At 38.4% G+C, this 14,225-nt stretch overlaps 1 protein-coding gene across 2 annotated transcripts in view; it reads left to right on the top strand.

Moving 5' to 3' along the window:
* Nucleotides 1–12,902, top strand: part of NFATC3 (nuclear factor of activated T-cells 3) — a 61,031-nt gene extending 48,129 nt beyond the window's left edge. Inside the window, exons 10-11 of one of the 2 annotated variants that reach the window (XM_021409023.1) lie at nucleotides 3,179–3,280; nucleotides 9,535–12,902. In XM_021409023.1, the coding sequence (XP_021264698.1) occupies nucleotides 3,179–3,280; nucleotides 9,535–9,659 (227 nt within the window). In that variant the 3' untranslated portion in view covers nucleotides 9,660–12,902. The remainder of the gene's footprint in view (nucleotides 1–3,178; nucleotides 3,281–9,534) is intronic. The other variant, XM_021409024.1, reaches the window with a different exon arrangement.

Raw genomic sequence — 14,225 nt, 5'->3', positions numbered from 1 at the left:
AAATATGCTTAGACACTTCTGCACTGCTTTCCACAGCCCAGCTCTGAGATTCAAGCTTAATGCATACTGTATTCAACTCATTTTCTTGCTTGAAAGAAAGAGGCAGTCACATGACCTATATATCATAGTAAAACCAGTTCATTTAAATGCAGAGTGTGACATGACCATGGCATACACAGATTTTGTTACTGTACAAAGTAACTTTACGTCTTGTACAGTAACTCTGCAGGCCAAAGGTTTGTACACATGCTGTCTGTACAGCTGTAAATGCTGTGTGCCTATGAAGACTGTACTCTTCTTAACATTTCTTACATCCTGATTAAATAAGTTTTTTAAAAAGCACTTAGTAAAGCTGGTGTCAAACCTGAAATTTCTCAAGTAAGCTCATTCTAGCACTTGAAGGAGTAACATCAAGGCAGCTCACTGTGTCTTTGGTAGTTTGCCATTCTAAATGTGTCCTTCCATTTGACTGTCTTTGATCACAAACCTACAGAGTCACAGCTGGCTGCTCCACAGCAGGGAAGGCTGAGGGTTAATTATAGCCTGGCAGCTGCTTTTTTTTTTTTTTTTTTGAGGGAAAGCTGACACCGTATTACTTGCTGGTTGTGTGAAGTCTTAACCAGGCTAAATACCCAGCACTAACTAGTGTGATGTAACAGCTGATCATAAATGCAGCTGAGCTAACTATCTGGAATTGACAAGAGAAGGCTTATATCCAAGGAAGCTTGTGCTGCAGTCTGTCCACAATGTTCTTTGAGGTTTGCTGACGCTCATTCCACCTGCAAATACCGTAATTTACTGACTTGTCTTCTCAAATACAAACGCCTAGGTAGATGCAGCAGACAGTTAACACGATCTGCTATAGACAAACTTCCTTCACAAGGAGTATAAAGAAACCCAGTCTGTGCTATGTACAATAGCAGTACTGGAAACAGTTGTGCATTGGGATAGCTTTTAGGATCTGCTGTTCTAGAAGCAGCACATCCTCTGGCTTAAGTCTGGCTGCCCACAGCTCCTTTTCAGTTCACAGTAGTAAAGTGTAGATGAGCTTTTAATTAGATAGCACTACAAAAAAAAATCTAAGTTACTTGGCTGCTGTAGGGAGAGATCCTGAAAACCAAATGGTAGAACTCCATAAGCTTTTTGGTCTGCCTGGTTCTACTCATACAATAGAACTCTAATTTTCAGTTATCTGCCCCCACGTCTGGTGCAGCTAATTGAGGTTTTAAAGTTTTTCTTAGCCTTTCTTCCTTTAAGGGATGGAGGTCAGGCAAAGAGCTGGCTTTTAGAAGTGTGATTCTTTTTGTTGTTGAAAAGGTACATCTACAATACAGTGTTCTTGATTTCATTTAAATTGAGAAGTTTTAATTTCAGTGTTATATTCTTTGCATATAAAATACATTCTAACATTACTTAAATACAAAAAAACCCTTCTGAAACGTTTATAAAATGATGAGGCAGAAAGATATTTTTAATCTGTTTGTCTGGTACCTCAAGTTCTATCCAACTTCAGTGTTCATTGAACAAAATCCATATGCTATACTGTGCACTTTAAAAAGCTGTTGCTTTATTTACCACATTTCACATATAATAAGTATTGTGTGCCTGAGGCAATAGCATGCTTCATTCCATGTGGTGCTGGCAGGAGACCTGTTACACGTGCTACCTGCAACACATTTTGTCAGGAATTTCTTAGAGTAAGACCTCAGTACTGTCATCAGTTTTATTACAACGCTTAAGTAACTTGAAACCTTTCTATGCACTCAAATAATTAGAAAAAAAATTACTCAATCATCTTTCTCTGCTAGAGTGACAGATGATCTCTATTGTATAAACTATGACAACTTTACGGCACAGATGCTATTGCTTAAAAGGGCTAATTAATTCCACTGTTACCCATGGAGGCTCACCATGTGTTTATTGTCTGTTCTTTTTAAAGCCTGAGCTTGAGAGAAGATTCTCTGTAAAAGTTCATTTGTTTCATCCACAGGTAGTTTACTGCTTATCTCCCTGGGTTCATTAGATCTGTCTTTAAATGGCACTGTCCTGCTGGTTCTACCAGAACCGGTGGGAAAATACTCTTTGCTCAACATCCTGTCCATCAAAATGGCAGTGGACTTTTCTTTGCAACGCAGATAAGGCTTCCCACTCCCCATTTAAATACATGCAACTTTATGCTTCAAACAACTGAGCACAAGAAGTCATCCAAAGAAGTATGTAATTTGAACTCCTTGAATTTCAGGAGGGAGTGAGAATAAAGTTCTTCCCAGGAGTCATTCCTACGCAGTAGTCAGAAATTATGGTGGCAGAGCAGATGTGTGGCTCTATCCAGAAGGCACCATTTTGATTTAGCCAGCTTTCAGAGTAATTTTTTAAATTGAAGTCCATTTTACTAAAGTGTACATCACCAACTTGTCAGAAAAAAATTGAAAAGTATCGCAGTGTAATTTCTGCCAAGTCACTAATGAGAACAGCGTAAACACAGTCTAGTTGCTTACATTAATAAATACACTATCCTACATTAATTTTTCCTCCAGGAACTAGTTCAGTGAGGTGCAGGTCTCTGCTCCCTCCTTAGTGTCTCACATTGCCTCTGTCTGCTAGAGCCACCTACACCGAGATAACACTTTGTTTTCCTGCACTTCAAACCGTGCGACCCAGCGGACTGAGGAGCAGTACCCTGGGCAGAACACTCAGGCTGACAAGTAAGGGGAAGCCACCAGCTGTTCACAGCAACAAATTCCTTTGGTTAAAGGATAAGAGGAATAATAATAAAGGTTTTATTGACTAGCACTGTTTTGCCTACCATGTTCAGCAGAGGTGCTGTCAGGAGGCATAAGCACTATTAACTTTACCACATTAAGTAAAGCAAGTTGAGAAAACTGCAAGAGGAATAGTCTAATGCAAATACAAACGAAATTTATGTAGTATAAAATTAGGTAGACATCCAAAAATATCAGCATTACCTTTATGGGTCTGGCTACAAATTGAAAAATAATGACAACTGACAATTTATAAGTAGTTATTTCTGTCAACATATGTAGTAACTGTGGATGAAACTGGGTATTTAAAGTTAGTGCTATTAAAAGCAAACTGAAAGTCACTTCCTGGTTGAGTGAACTGTAACTTCTTGGTTTAGTCCAGTCAGTAGTTATGTCTGTCTTCTTCTCTGACACAGACAGTTTTATCTCTGACCTGGAATACCAGCCATCAGGTTCAACAGAGAAATGGACTCAACATTCAGCACTCATGTCCAACTCCTATGTGGAAAATCTAGAGGGTGAGTCTGCTTATGAACATGCTTCAATGTTTAAAATTGGAGCACAAGGAGAGGGGAAGGTGTTTTAATAGACCTAACATATAGCACAATGTAGTACTGAAGTATTGCTATAATTGGACACGTGTGCATTCTGAAATAGTTGGAAACATCAGAAGTTGTGAACCAGATGTACACTTAACTGAGGAAAAGCCTCCACCTGAAGTATGCATAGCTGCCACAGAACTTCCTGAGTGCTGTAGAATCCAGTAAGATCAAAGAAGAGGATATGAATCAAGCCAAATAAATACAGCAAAGGTGTACAGCCAAGTGGCCAGATCAATTAACTCTGAGAAACTTTGAACGTTTCTCCTTTTTCAAAGATATAAAACAATGTCAGTTTAAATAGATGGAACACAGTGGCATGCACTACCAGTCTAAGTATCAGAAATATGGATTTTAAAAAAGAATTCTTGTTCAGTGTGTGCTATAATTGAGAACGATTATCTGAATTTGCTTTTAAGATCCTGTCAGCTTCTTTATTTCACATATAGAGAAGATAATTATGCACTGTGACTCTCAGTAGTGATACTAGAAATTGATAATTAGTGTACTGGTCACATCTACGTTTACAGTCATTCTTCTTAAGTGTTTTTCACTTTATTACAAACATGCCTACAATGCCAAAGAACTGTCTTGGCCCTTCGTATAAATAAACGCACATATATGTACGCATGCACACACATACATGTAACATTTCACTTTTCCCCAAATATTTTTAAGAGAGTAATACCTGTAAGGGTACATTCAGTTTAGGACTGTTAACACTTAATGATCCTAGCTCTGCTACAGTCTTAATAAAACTCTTACACAATTAGTGTGCGGGTTTAAATGTACTCTCAGAACTAAATTAGTTCTGCTTTACTCGTTTACTTGTCAGAATGCAATCAGTAAGGTAAGTAGCTGCAACTCAGGATGCCAAAGCTACAGAATGGACTCGACGCTGAGCTGACATTTCTATATTTTGAAGCTACAAGTTGATTAGTAGGATATTACTTAGAGCTTAGATTATTTCTGCGCTCTAGACTACAACCAGCACAACTCAGAATGTAGGAGGCATGGAATAATTGTTGAAAGAGTTCTTGAGCGACAGACTTAATGCAATAACAATTAAAGCAAATCAAAAAACCCACACCTACCCATCTAGTCAGGTAAAATTCAAGACAGAGATTGGTGAAGGCTGAACTTAGAAACGTACACTGACGTTCAGGTCCCTTTTTAAGAGGACACATACGCAGAAACCCACAGCCAGAGAGAAACGTGCTTATGCACAAATGCTAGCATCTGAGAAATACAGTTGGGAAAAAATGGCATTTTTAAAGTTGAAATAATTGGTATTTCAGGTACTCAGTCTAAGAAGGATAAATCACTGAAAATACTAACGCTGTAACAGAAACGAATATTTACACATGAATGGCAGAAGAATGGTTCTGGATCTTAAGGAATGCCTAGTGACAGATAAGTGAGCTGTCAGTCAGTGGGATGGATGCTTATGGATCTTGTGTCCGGCTTTAAATCTGAAAGAGTGCAGCTTCAGAATGACACTACTGAACCCTGAACTGCTGACAGGATGGGAAATTACAGTAATGAGAGGGGGAAGAGGTGAAGAAGCAAAACTGCCCTAATTCCATACAGATAGTGACAAGCTCTCTGAACTATTTTCTTATAAAGCAGCCTTAAATTCAAAAGGGACACATCTATGAAAACATGCACAGTACTGTTATAAGGATGAGTAAATGCTAGGAATGAGTATGAAACAAGCAGAAAAAAATACTCCATAAATTGTGTGCCTTCACCTTGTCCCCTTCTGTCCTCCCTGGTGTCACAAAAGAATTAGATGCATACAGTTGTTGGGAGCATTTCAGCAAAGATCAACTAGCCTGCTCAAACATACGGAACAGAAGTTATGTTGAATCAGCCTGGACACTCTGGCCAGAAGAATGAATGAGGGAAAGGCACTGAAACTGACAAAAGAAATGGGTGCCAGGGAAAGGGTAACACAAAACAACATCTTGGGAAAGCAAATGAAAGAAGTGTTCACACTAAGTAAAACAATCACATAGCAAGTCCAGTGCTAACAATAAGTGTCCATATGGCTGTATGTCGTTCAGCTTCGGAAGGGAATTGTTTCAGAACATGGTGCATGTCAGAATTTTGCACAGACCCAAAAGACCACTGAGAGAAAAATCCAAATAAAATTGTTAAGCACAAAAATACTGTCTCAGAAAGTCCGTAGCTCAGATGCATTTTGGAGCCTGGTAGACATTGTGGAGGCACATCACTATGTGTTTTCTCTGCTTTTCCCTTGGTCTTTACTATTGCCCTTTACAGTCTTATTAGTTCTTAATCTGGTTTCCAGGTAGTCTTCCACAGAAGTATTTTTGACTTATGAAAACCTAAAATGCTTGGCAGCTGTTTATTACAGAGACTATCTATCTTGTCCTACAGAACGTACAGACACTGATTCTAGATTACCAGCTTCCTGTAAGGGAAAGCAAGTCACTTGCATTATTAGCAGAAAGGCCTTTAGGGTCTAGGAAAGATTTACTAGGTTCCTTTACAAAACATTTGTCTCTTAGCATTCACAGAAGTCAGGGGCAGTGCGGTTAGGACAATTTGGGCAGATGCTAGTTTTCGATTGACGCTGTATTTAAAGAGAATGTCTTCACTTCTGATTGTAAAACTTAAGACACCGGTTTCAGAGTTTACATCTAAATGTGTTTTTACACCAATAAGAAGTATTTAGTAAGATGGTAACAAATATGAAAGGTGACTGACAAATTACGGTTCAGGAACGTAAAGTGATGTTGTAGAACTGATAAAAGAAATGGGGGGGGAAGACAGACCTTACAAATAGATGAAAGGACCAGTTCCTCTCTTTTAAGAGCTAGTTCTTGTAATTTCTTCAAAATTGTTTTAAAAATTCATCCAAAATCACAACTTAATAAGCAACTTCTCTTATGATATTGTCACGTTTCATAACAAAAGAACTCCATTCTGCTAATGAGATAATCCAATCAGCTAATGCAGGTAGTCCCAAGACGTTTTGTCAGTACAGCACACAGGACACATCTGTATTGGAACAGCTGTAAAGATTACTACCCCCAGCTGTGTGTGTCATTGCACAAATGGCTGAGCTGTACAACCTAATTTTAGTTTATTTAAAAGCTCTGGATTGCAAATTGCAACAGTTTAACACATCTTCACTGATAGTCTGGCTGTTGATGCAGCTAGCAGCTGACAGCTGGAGCAACAGCTTTTACCAGCTGTCCCAGTGCAAGTCTTCAGGGACCAAGATGTAGTGCCCTCAGCTTTTATATATATATATACACATAATATATATATATAGCATTTCAAGCCATGCTATATTAGGCAAGTGAGTTATTAGAACGCAGTTATTGCTTCGGTAGTGGAAAGAATCTGCCATATTTCTATGTGAATTGTAGTGTGTGCCACTGCTCTGCTTCTTTTAAGTCTGATCCAGTCATTATTCCAAGACCAGCAACCTGGACTGTTAGCACACAAGAGTACTAAATATTAGCTGCATCTCTGTAATTATTTGTACATAAAATATTTCTAATTCCTCATCTTTAGTGAGTAGATGTCTGGGGTGTGGGATTAGCAGTCAGATCCTCAGGCATGAAACACACCAAACAGGCAGAGTTCTGTTAGGGGGAAAAAAAAACGTAGTAAACTGAGAGTCAAGGTCCTGTTCCCTACCATCTTAACTCTCATGAGTTTGGTCCTCCTCAAAAAGACAACAGAATGAGAAGCTACACACCATACGTGAACCTGGCAGACAAGGCCAGAGAACTTCAAGAATATGCTTGAGAGCACTATTGCTGAATCCTGAGCCAGCTTAGCAGCCTTCCCCAAGAAACTTTGGTTGACGGAAGAAAGGAAATGTTATTTTTAATAAGTGCATGTATTTAAAATAAATAAATAAACCATCATCAGCTCTGGCCTCTCTGTGGACTGATGAAATAGACTTCCTTTCCCAATTTGTCATGTAAGAACCTCAATTTTGCTAGCCAGCCTTAGAGAAAGTCTGCATTTACACTCATGAATTTAAATCTTCAGTTTTAACTGCAGACAAGTCAATGTTCTGTGCTAACATTGATTCTTTGTGGAGGAAGGCAATGCGTCATGCATTTGAATACTAACTTTCGGATTACTAATTTAGTCTTATTTGCTCAAAAATTAATACTGAAGGGAAACCATGTGATTTTTACCTTCAGTTCTGTATGTTTCTGCATAGACTTCAGCTCTTCTTACTAACTACATGATTTACCTTTTAAACTGTCTTAATTTATACTACTGCACAGTTAGACAATTATGATTGCCTACAGGAAAGCTGGGGAAGGACTTTCTATAAGGGCACATAGCGACAGGATGACAGAAATGGTTTTAAACTGGAAGAGGGTAGATTTAGACTAGGTATTAGGAAGAAATTCTTTACTGTGAGGGTGGTGAGACACTGGAACAGGTTGCCCAGAGAGGTTGTGGATGCCCCTTCCCTAGAGGCTTTCAAGGCCAGGCTGGATGGGGCTTTGATCACACTGGTCTAGTGGGAGGTGTCCCTGCCTATAGCAAGAGGGTTGGAACTGGATGGTCTTAGAGGTCCCTTCCAACCCAAACCATTCTGTGATAATGCCATGTAGACGGAGCCGGGTATCTCGTTATTTGCCACCCTGAGTTGTACATCTTTTCCGTGAGCTATTCCAAAAGAATTCCAAGCTACCTAATTCAGTATGACTTCATACAGTTATTTTATTTATTTATTTTTTTTTAAATCAGACTTCTAAAAACCAGACTCCTCTAGAAAATCTGCCTTCCTAATTTAAATGCCCACTCTTCCATCTGATAGCCAGTGTGCTGGATAGGGGCTTCTCACTGTCCCCATTCAATCCTTCCACTACTTAAAATGATGCTGGGCACAGCCAGCCTGGCAGCAGCCCTGTGCCTCACTTCTCCCGTTAGCACACGACTCCCAGAACAGCCTCTCCTGGTTGCCTCAGACGTGGCAAGGCTACTGCGCTGCAGAAAGTTAGCATGCTTTGATCTCAGCTGCGGCCTTCTGCAGTCTGAGTTGTCTCCAAAGCATTTTTACCATCATATGTACATAATTTAAATCATCCTAAAGACTTCTGGAGTCTGCAAGCTTTCCCTTGTCCATTTGTTGCCTACGGACAAGTCTGTCTTGGCCTCATGCTAAAAACAGTGCCAAAAAACTTCTGTAACAACAAGATACAAAGCATGACGGAGCTACCACACTTAGATTTAAAAAAGAAAACAAAAACAAGCAGGTTTTTGTGTAGAAGACTATTGTTTAAAAAAAAAAAAAAAAACAAGTACAAACTAACCTGTAACTTTAAGACTCTACATAATGAATTATGCAGAAACTTGGCAAATAACACACCGCGTGACCAGTTATTGTTTTCATGATACAATGTCATTTTTGGAAAGTGTAATGCCATATGGCTGCATGGTATTCAGCTAGTAAACACTGTGGGAGCTACAAAATGTTTTAACATATAGACCACTTTGTTAGATGCATGCTTACAGAAGATCCAAACAAATTCACACCAGAGGCATTTCTTCTATTACTGTAATTTGAGGGATTCAGCGTCTTGCTGAGTAAGAGATATTCTGCACCTGCTGACACACACAAACTGAATTGATGTGCATATTAGTCAGTATTAATCCATCCCTGTAGAAAAGTTGACCATTTTTGTTACTGCACTGTTATAAACATTCAGAAGACTGGCCAATTAAATAGGTTTGTAGTTTAAAAAAAAAAAAAAAAGAACTGCATTAACAGTATCCAAATTCTGAGGAAGTTCTGTAAGTAGCTTTAGAGGGCCTGGGGTTGGTAATTGTGCCTGTAACACCTGAACGCAGAGTTCTGAGAAACCTGTACTAAGCTGACCTGTACTGTGCCTTTTGTTGACCTAGTTTTCATGAATACACGCTTGCTTGTTTTCTTCAAGTGTTATGGAGATTCTCTGACGTGGATCACATTAAGTACATTGTTTAAGAAGCGAAGCTAAGACATCTTTTTCCTGTTTAACTGTTACTGAAGTTAGCGTCCTAATTCATCCTGTTAATTTACTGCATCAAAGCTTAGCACTGCAATACTTCTTTTTAAAAGAGATGGGTTGGTAAATCGTGTTTTGAAAAGCATAAAAAGAGCCTTTTTTTCTTTTTTTTTTTTTTAGTAAATGAGATCATAGGAAGAGATATGTCACAGATCTCAGTGTCACACGGAACAACAGTGGCCACCCAGTCTCCACGTACGTGTCCTGGATCTTTGGAGACAAGAATATCTGATGAAATCCAGTAACAGATAAGCTTACAGCTAAACATCCATGAAAACTTCACAGTCTCTCTGAATACTCTTCGTCCTCTTCCTCTTTAGACTTACTGTGCTTCCAACTCTGTGGCCTTTATGAACTGGAACAGTGGATCCTTGCAAAGCCCTTTTAGTGGGTTACATTTTTGATGTAGAGACAGAGCATTTATAATTATAGTTCATCGGATGCTGTAAAGAGACTTCTTAAAATGGACACACAGTCTACACCAGATACTTCTAACTGTTTCAAAGATACAAATAAGCTTTGCTTTTTGCATTGAAATAGAATACTTTTATATTATAAGTGCTTCAAATGTGTGGAGATGTTAGTTTGCTCTTATAATATTCACAGTACTGAATGTGGAAAAAGATTTAATACACATCTTCAGTGTGCTGCTTTCCCTTAGAAATAGAGTAGTTTGTAACTGATGATTTGTTAACACCTTTTGGTCATTTTGGAAAGCCTTTAAGCTTATATTGTTTAATTTTATTTTTAATATGATCTTCCAGTGGCAGATCATACCTGTCATCTGAAGCCAATGCCGTGGAAGCCATTGTGTATACAAATACTGTAGTGTTTTCTTTCTTAGATTCATAGGAAGCAAAGCCAAATGTAGATCTGCACTTGTTTATAAACTGAAAATGTTACTTGATAGGCTGCAAAAAGACCATTCCATCATGAAAGTGTTGGGATAGAAATGACATTCCAAAATTTAACTTTTATAACTTTGTGGGTAATCTTCCTGTACTTTATTAGCACAGGCTCCTTCTTGAAATAGCTTTTTCTTAGAAAGTTACATTTGTAATCAAATTTGAGAAGTAGGATTTTAGATTAAACAGCAACATCAAAGCCATGTTAGATAACAGGAGAAATTTTAATATTTGCTGAGGATCCAAGTGTTCCAAGTAACCCTGCAGAATATGTTTTTCAAGTCACCAGTTCAGTGGCATTCAAGTTTTCCATGCAATAAATCATTTGACCACATCTGTATCTTTTATGTGCTGCATGCCTCACCATGCCACTTTGAAGTCCTAAGGAGATAATACAGTTCCTTAAACTGCTTATAAACTCAGTCTGCAAAAAAGTAATTTGCTGTGAGTTAGTGAGTAAGCCGTGTAACTTGCCCGTGTTGAATTGTAGATGTGTAAAGCAGAAGCTACCAAAGAAACGCTCAAGACTCATGGCGGCAGTAAACGGTGCTGCGCTCAAAGGATGTGTTTCCCTCGCCTACATGATCTGATCCATCTGAAACAATCTGTTTACATAGTTACTAAAAATCTCGGGCCTCTATGATTAGAAACCTAGGAGAGGATCTGAAACTGCCTGCTTAGGCCACAAATGTTTCCCTCCCCCTCAAGAAATGTCAGTTTACAAAGCTTTCTGATATGGAAAATACAGGGTACAACAATCACAGCCAAATAAGATGAGAAATATACTGAATCTCAGATGCTCGATGGACATTTTATCAGCTAATTGCACGTGGAGGATGCATCTCTGCTCTCTAGAAAGCTATCATAGGCTCTTAAAAAATGACAGTAAATTTTTAAGACTTAAAGTCAACTCCATTACCGAACTGTAATACCCATACCCATAAGAGTAAATTCAGATTCCCAGCATTACATTTTGCTGGACAACCATAGGAAAGACTTCATTCAGCCTCTTGCAGGCAAAGCATTACATCTAGATTTTAGTCAGCACCCAAGTTCTAGCATTAAAGTAGCTATAATCACATCTGATTAGAAGCTGAATTACGTACTTTTTTAGAAGACCATACACTAAGCAGGTGAAGCTGTAACTCTTATCAGTTGCTTCCTTTTAGACTCCAGCCTAAAGCTACTATTGTGTTGTTTTGTTGTTACTTCAAACAGCTGAATGCAAGGGCACTGCATGTATGCTGGGAATCGAAGCATCCTTCTCGTGAATGTATTGTTCAGTGATGCAAATTTTTTAAATTGAAGTAAAAGATTGGCACGGCTGTAATCTGAAAGGTTTGATATTACACCTGTCCCTTAGTGATGGTGCTTTACTCTGTCCTCTACTCATTTGTGTTAAAGATCCTAGATAAGGAAATACATCTACTTATGTTTTTAACATTAAACACCAAAAAAACCCACGGTAAGCTATGCAATTGTCTTCAGACTGTGTGCTGGTGGCAAGGCATGTTCCAGTTTTCAATCATGTATTGGGTCTTTTGCATTAAGCATTGTTTGTAGGAAAATTCTAACTTAAAAGCTTTTCATACTGTATGGGATTTATGCTCCTTTATCCTACTGGTACAGATTCTCCTTGCAAGTTCTCCTAGTAAGTAGCTGGAATTCATACTGTACCTAAAATATAGGAGCCCATACAATACAGAGTTGCTATGCACTAAATTTTCTGATGCCTTTAAATACCTTGATGCCTGTAGACATAGATGCTTTCCTATTTAAAAATGAAATGAAAAAAATATATATATAGCTTTGGATACTAAAGCAGTTTTGTATTTGCCTTGTAAAAGCTTCAATACAAGGGTCTTAATTTTATTTTAGCTTGTGTGATAATGTAGGTAAAGACTGTTTATCTTGTATAATTTTAGTGATATAAAAAGCACACAATCTCTATTGGACTATGCAAATTTGATTAAACAGCAGAACCTGGCAACTATTGATGTTTTGTTGGCATCCACTTTCTTGCCCTTAAGTCCTTTCTCCTTCCTGAGTCCTCTTCCAAAACTTCTAATTTAGATTATCCCAAAGGAAAGCCTTAAAGATGAGGTAGCTTTTCTATAAGGAGGGTCAAAAGAGATCAACATTAGAAGAAAATTATGGGATAATATTAATCAAAGGGGCAGGGAGTTTTATTTTTGAAATCACCATAAACTAGCCATCTCCGTTTCTGTAGTGAAACTTTCACCTTGTCAGTGGAACTGCCATCCTTTTTAAACCAAAGAATGAAAAGAACATGACTGTTTTGTCCTGATACAGAGCTTTGAAACTCTATTTTTGATACTCAGAATGGATGTCATTCCTTGAGGTTCGGAAATCATTCAAATTGAAGTTTTATATTTAAAAATATGGGACAATAAAGATTAAGTTCTAGATGTTTACAGAGCCTTGTATTGTAATTTCATGTACATTTTGTATTTTAAACATTTTTGTAAGTTATGATTGCAGTGCTACTTGCTGAAATAAAAGGGAAGAACTTGCATTTAGGCTCCTAGATCATAGTGTTGAAATAAATAAAGAGAATGCAAATGCGTTGTCATTATTTAAAATGCAGCCCTGACTGCAGAGTGGGGAGAGCTCCGTACTTGCAGTGCGGTGTTAACAGCTGTGCTCAGTCATGACATATGAAGTGAAGGACGTTTCCTATTCCTCTTAGAAGAGTGGTGATTTTGAACCTGTGCATGTGGGGCTCAGCTTAGAGCCAGCAGCAGCAAGCCTGTAGATACTCAGTGAGTGATCAGCAGCTCTGACAGCATCAGTTTCCACAGTAACTAGCGATTTCTTTCCTATCTGCAAAGTTGATTGTTTCCATTACACTGATGTAAGATTATTTTCAGAAATTACTCCAGTAACTGTTACTCAGGCATCATAAACAGTAATCTTCATTCTTGAAAAAGGATATAATTTCAGATAGGAATTGTTCCAAAAATAGATGTAAAATTCCTACAGAGCGTCTTATTTTTTTTTTAAACCAAAGGTTGGCTAATCGAGCAGTGCTGAGGGAAATGCCTTAAAATCTACATCCCATCTCAGTGATACTAGTGCTACTGAAAAGATGTAGTTATTTATTTGATATCCCTTGCTGCTCAGCTGCAGGGTCTTATATTCATCTGGGAAATCCCAGTTGCGTACCTAGGTGTACTGAAGTGTGCAAGTGTTCGGATTGCAGCTCTGAAGCAAAGCTGTGGCCTTTGGTTAGCAATGCACACCTGCCCAAGAGAGATGAGGAATGGAGGTCACACAGTCGTTGCTCACATTGCACAGTGAGAACACAGACCAGTTTAGGATTAGCCTCTTATTTACAGTGCACATCCTAACTGATTATGTTTGCCAATGGTTTTTAATCTGTAAGAATAACAGAAAGGGGTGGCCACTATCAGCTGCTGAATGCAAAGTAATTATATCTGAGTTTTACTAAATATAATACATGGTTTTTGAAAGCTGCTCCACGTGGTTTTAGTATGATCACTCAGTATACGATTAGCATATACCAGCACTAGCAATAACCCATGGACTGACCGTGTATACTTCCCTGCCGGTTCAAATCTTCTTTCGGATACAGATAAGCTGCAGGCTGATTCACTATGTTTGATAGCATCTGAGAGATGATAGGTAATGCATTCAAGCCAGCGCATTTAAAACCAAGCATGGCTAACCAGGAGTGCTCATGCTGAAACCACATCTGTTGTATTTCAGAGCAGAGGTAGTTGGACATTATTCCAGGCATTGTGATAATAATAACTAATAATTTGTAAAACATTACTTTGTCAAATCAAGCAAGCAGAAAGAAGCAGCGTCCTGCTAACATCAGTTCTTTTAGAACAGTCGGAAGTTTGGGACCCAAACACAAGA

Source organism: Numida meleagris, chromosome 10 (genome assembly GCF_002078875.1).
Source record: "Numida meleagris isolate 19003 breed g44 Domestic line chromosome 10, NumMel1.0, whole genome shotgun sequence".
Classification (NCBI taxonomy): Eukaryota; Metazoa; Chordata; class Aves; order Galliformes; family Numididae; genus Numida; species Numida meleagris.
Note: the sequence above shows the minus strand (reverse complement) of the source record. Positions and strands in the feature narration are given on the sequence as shown.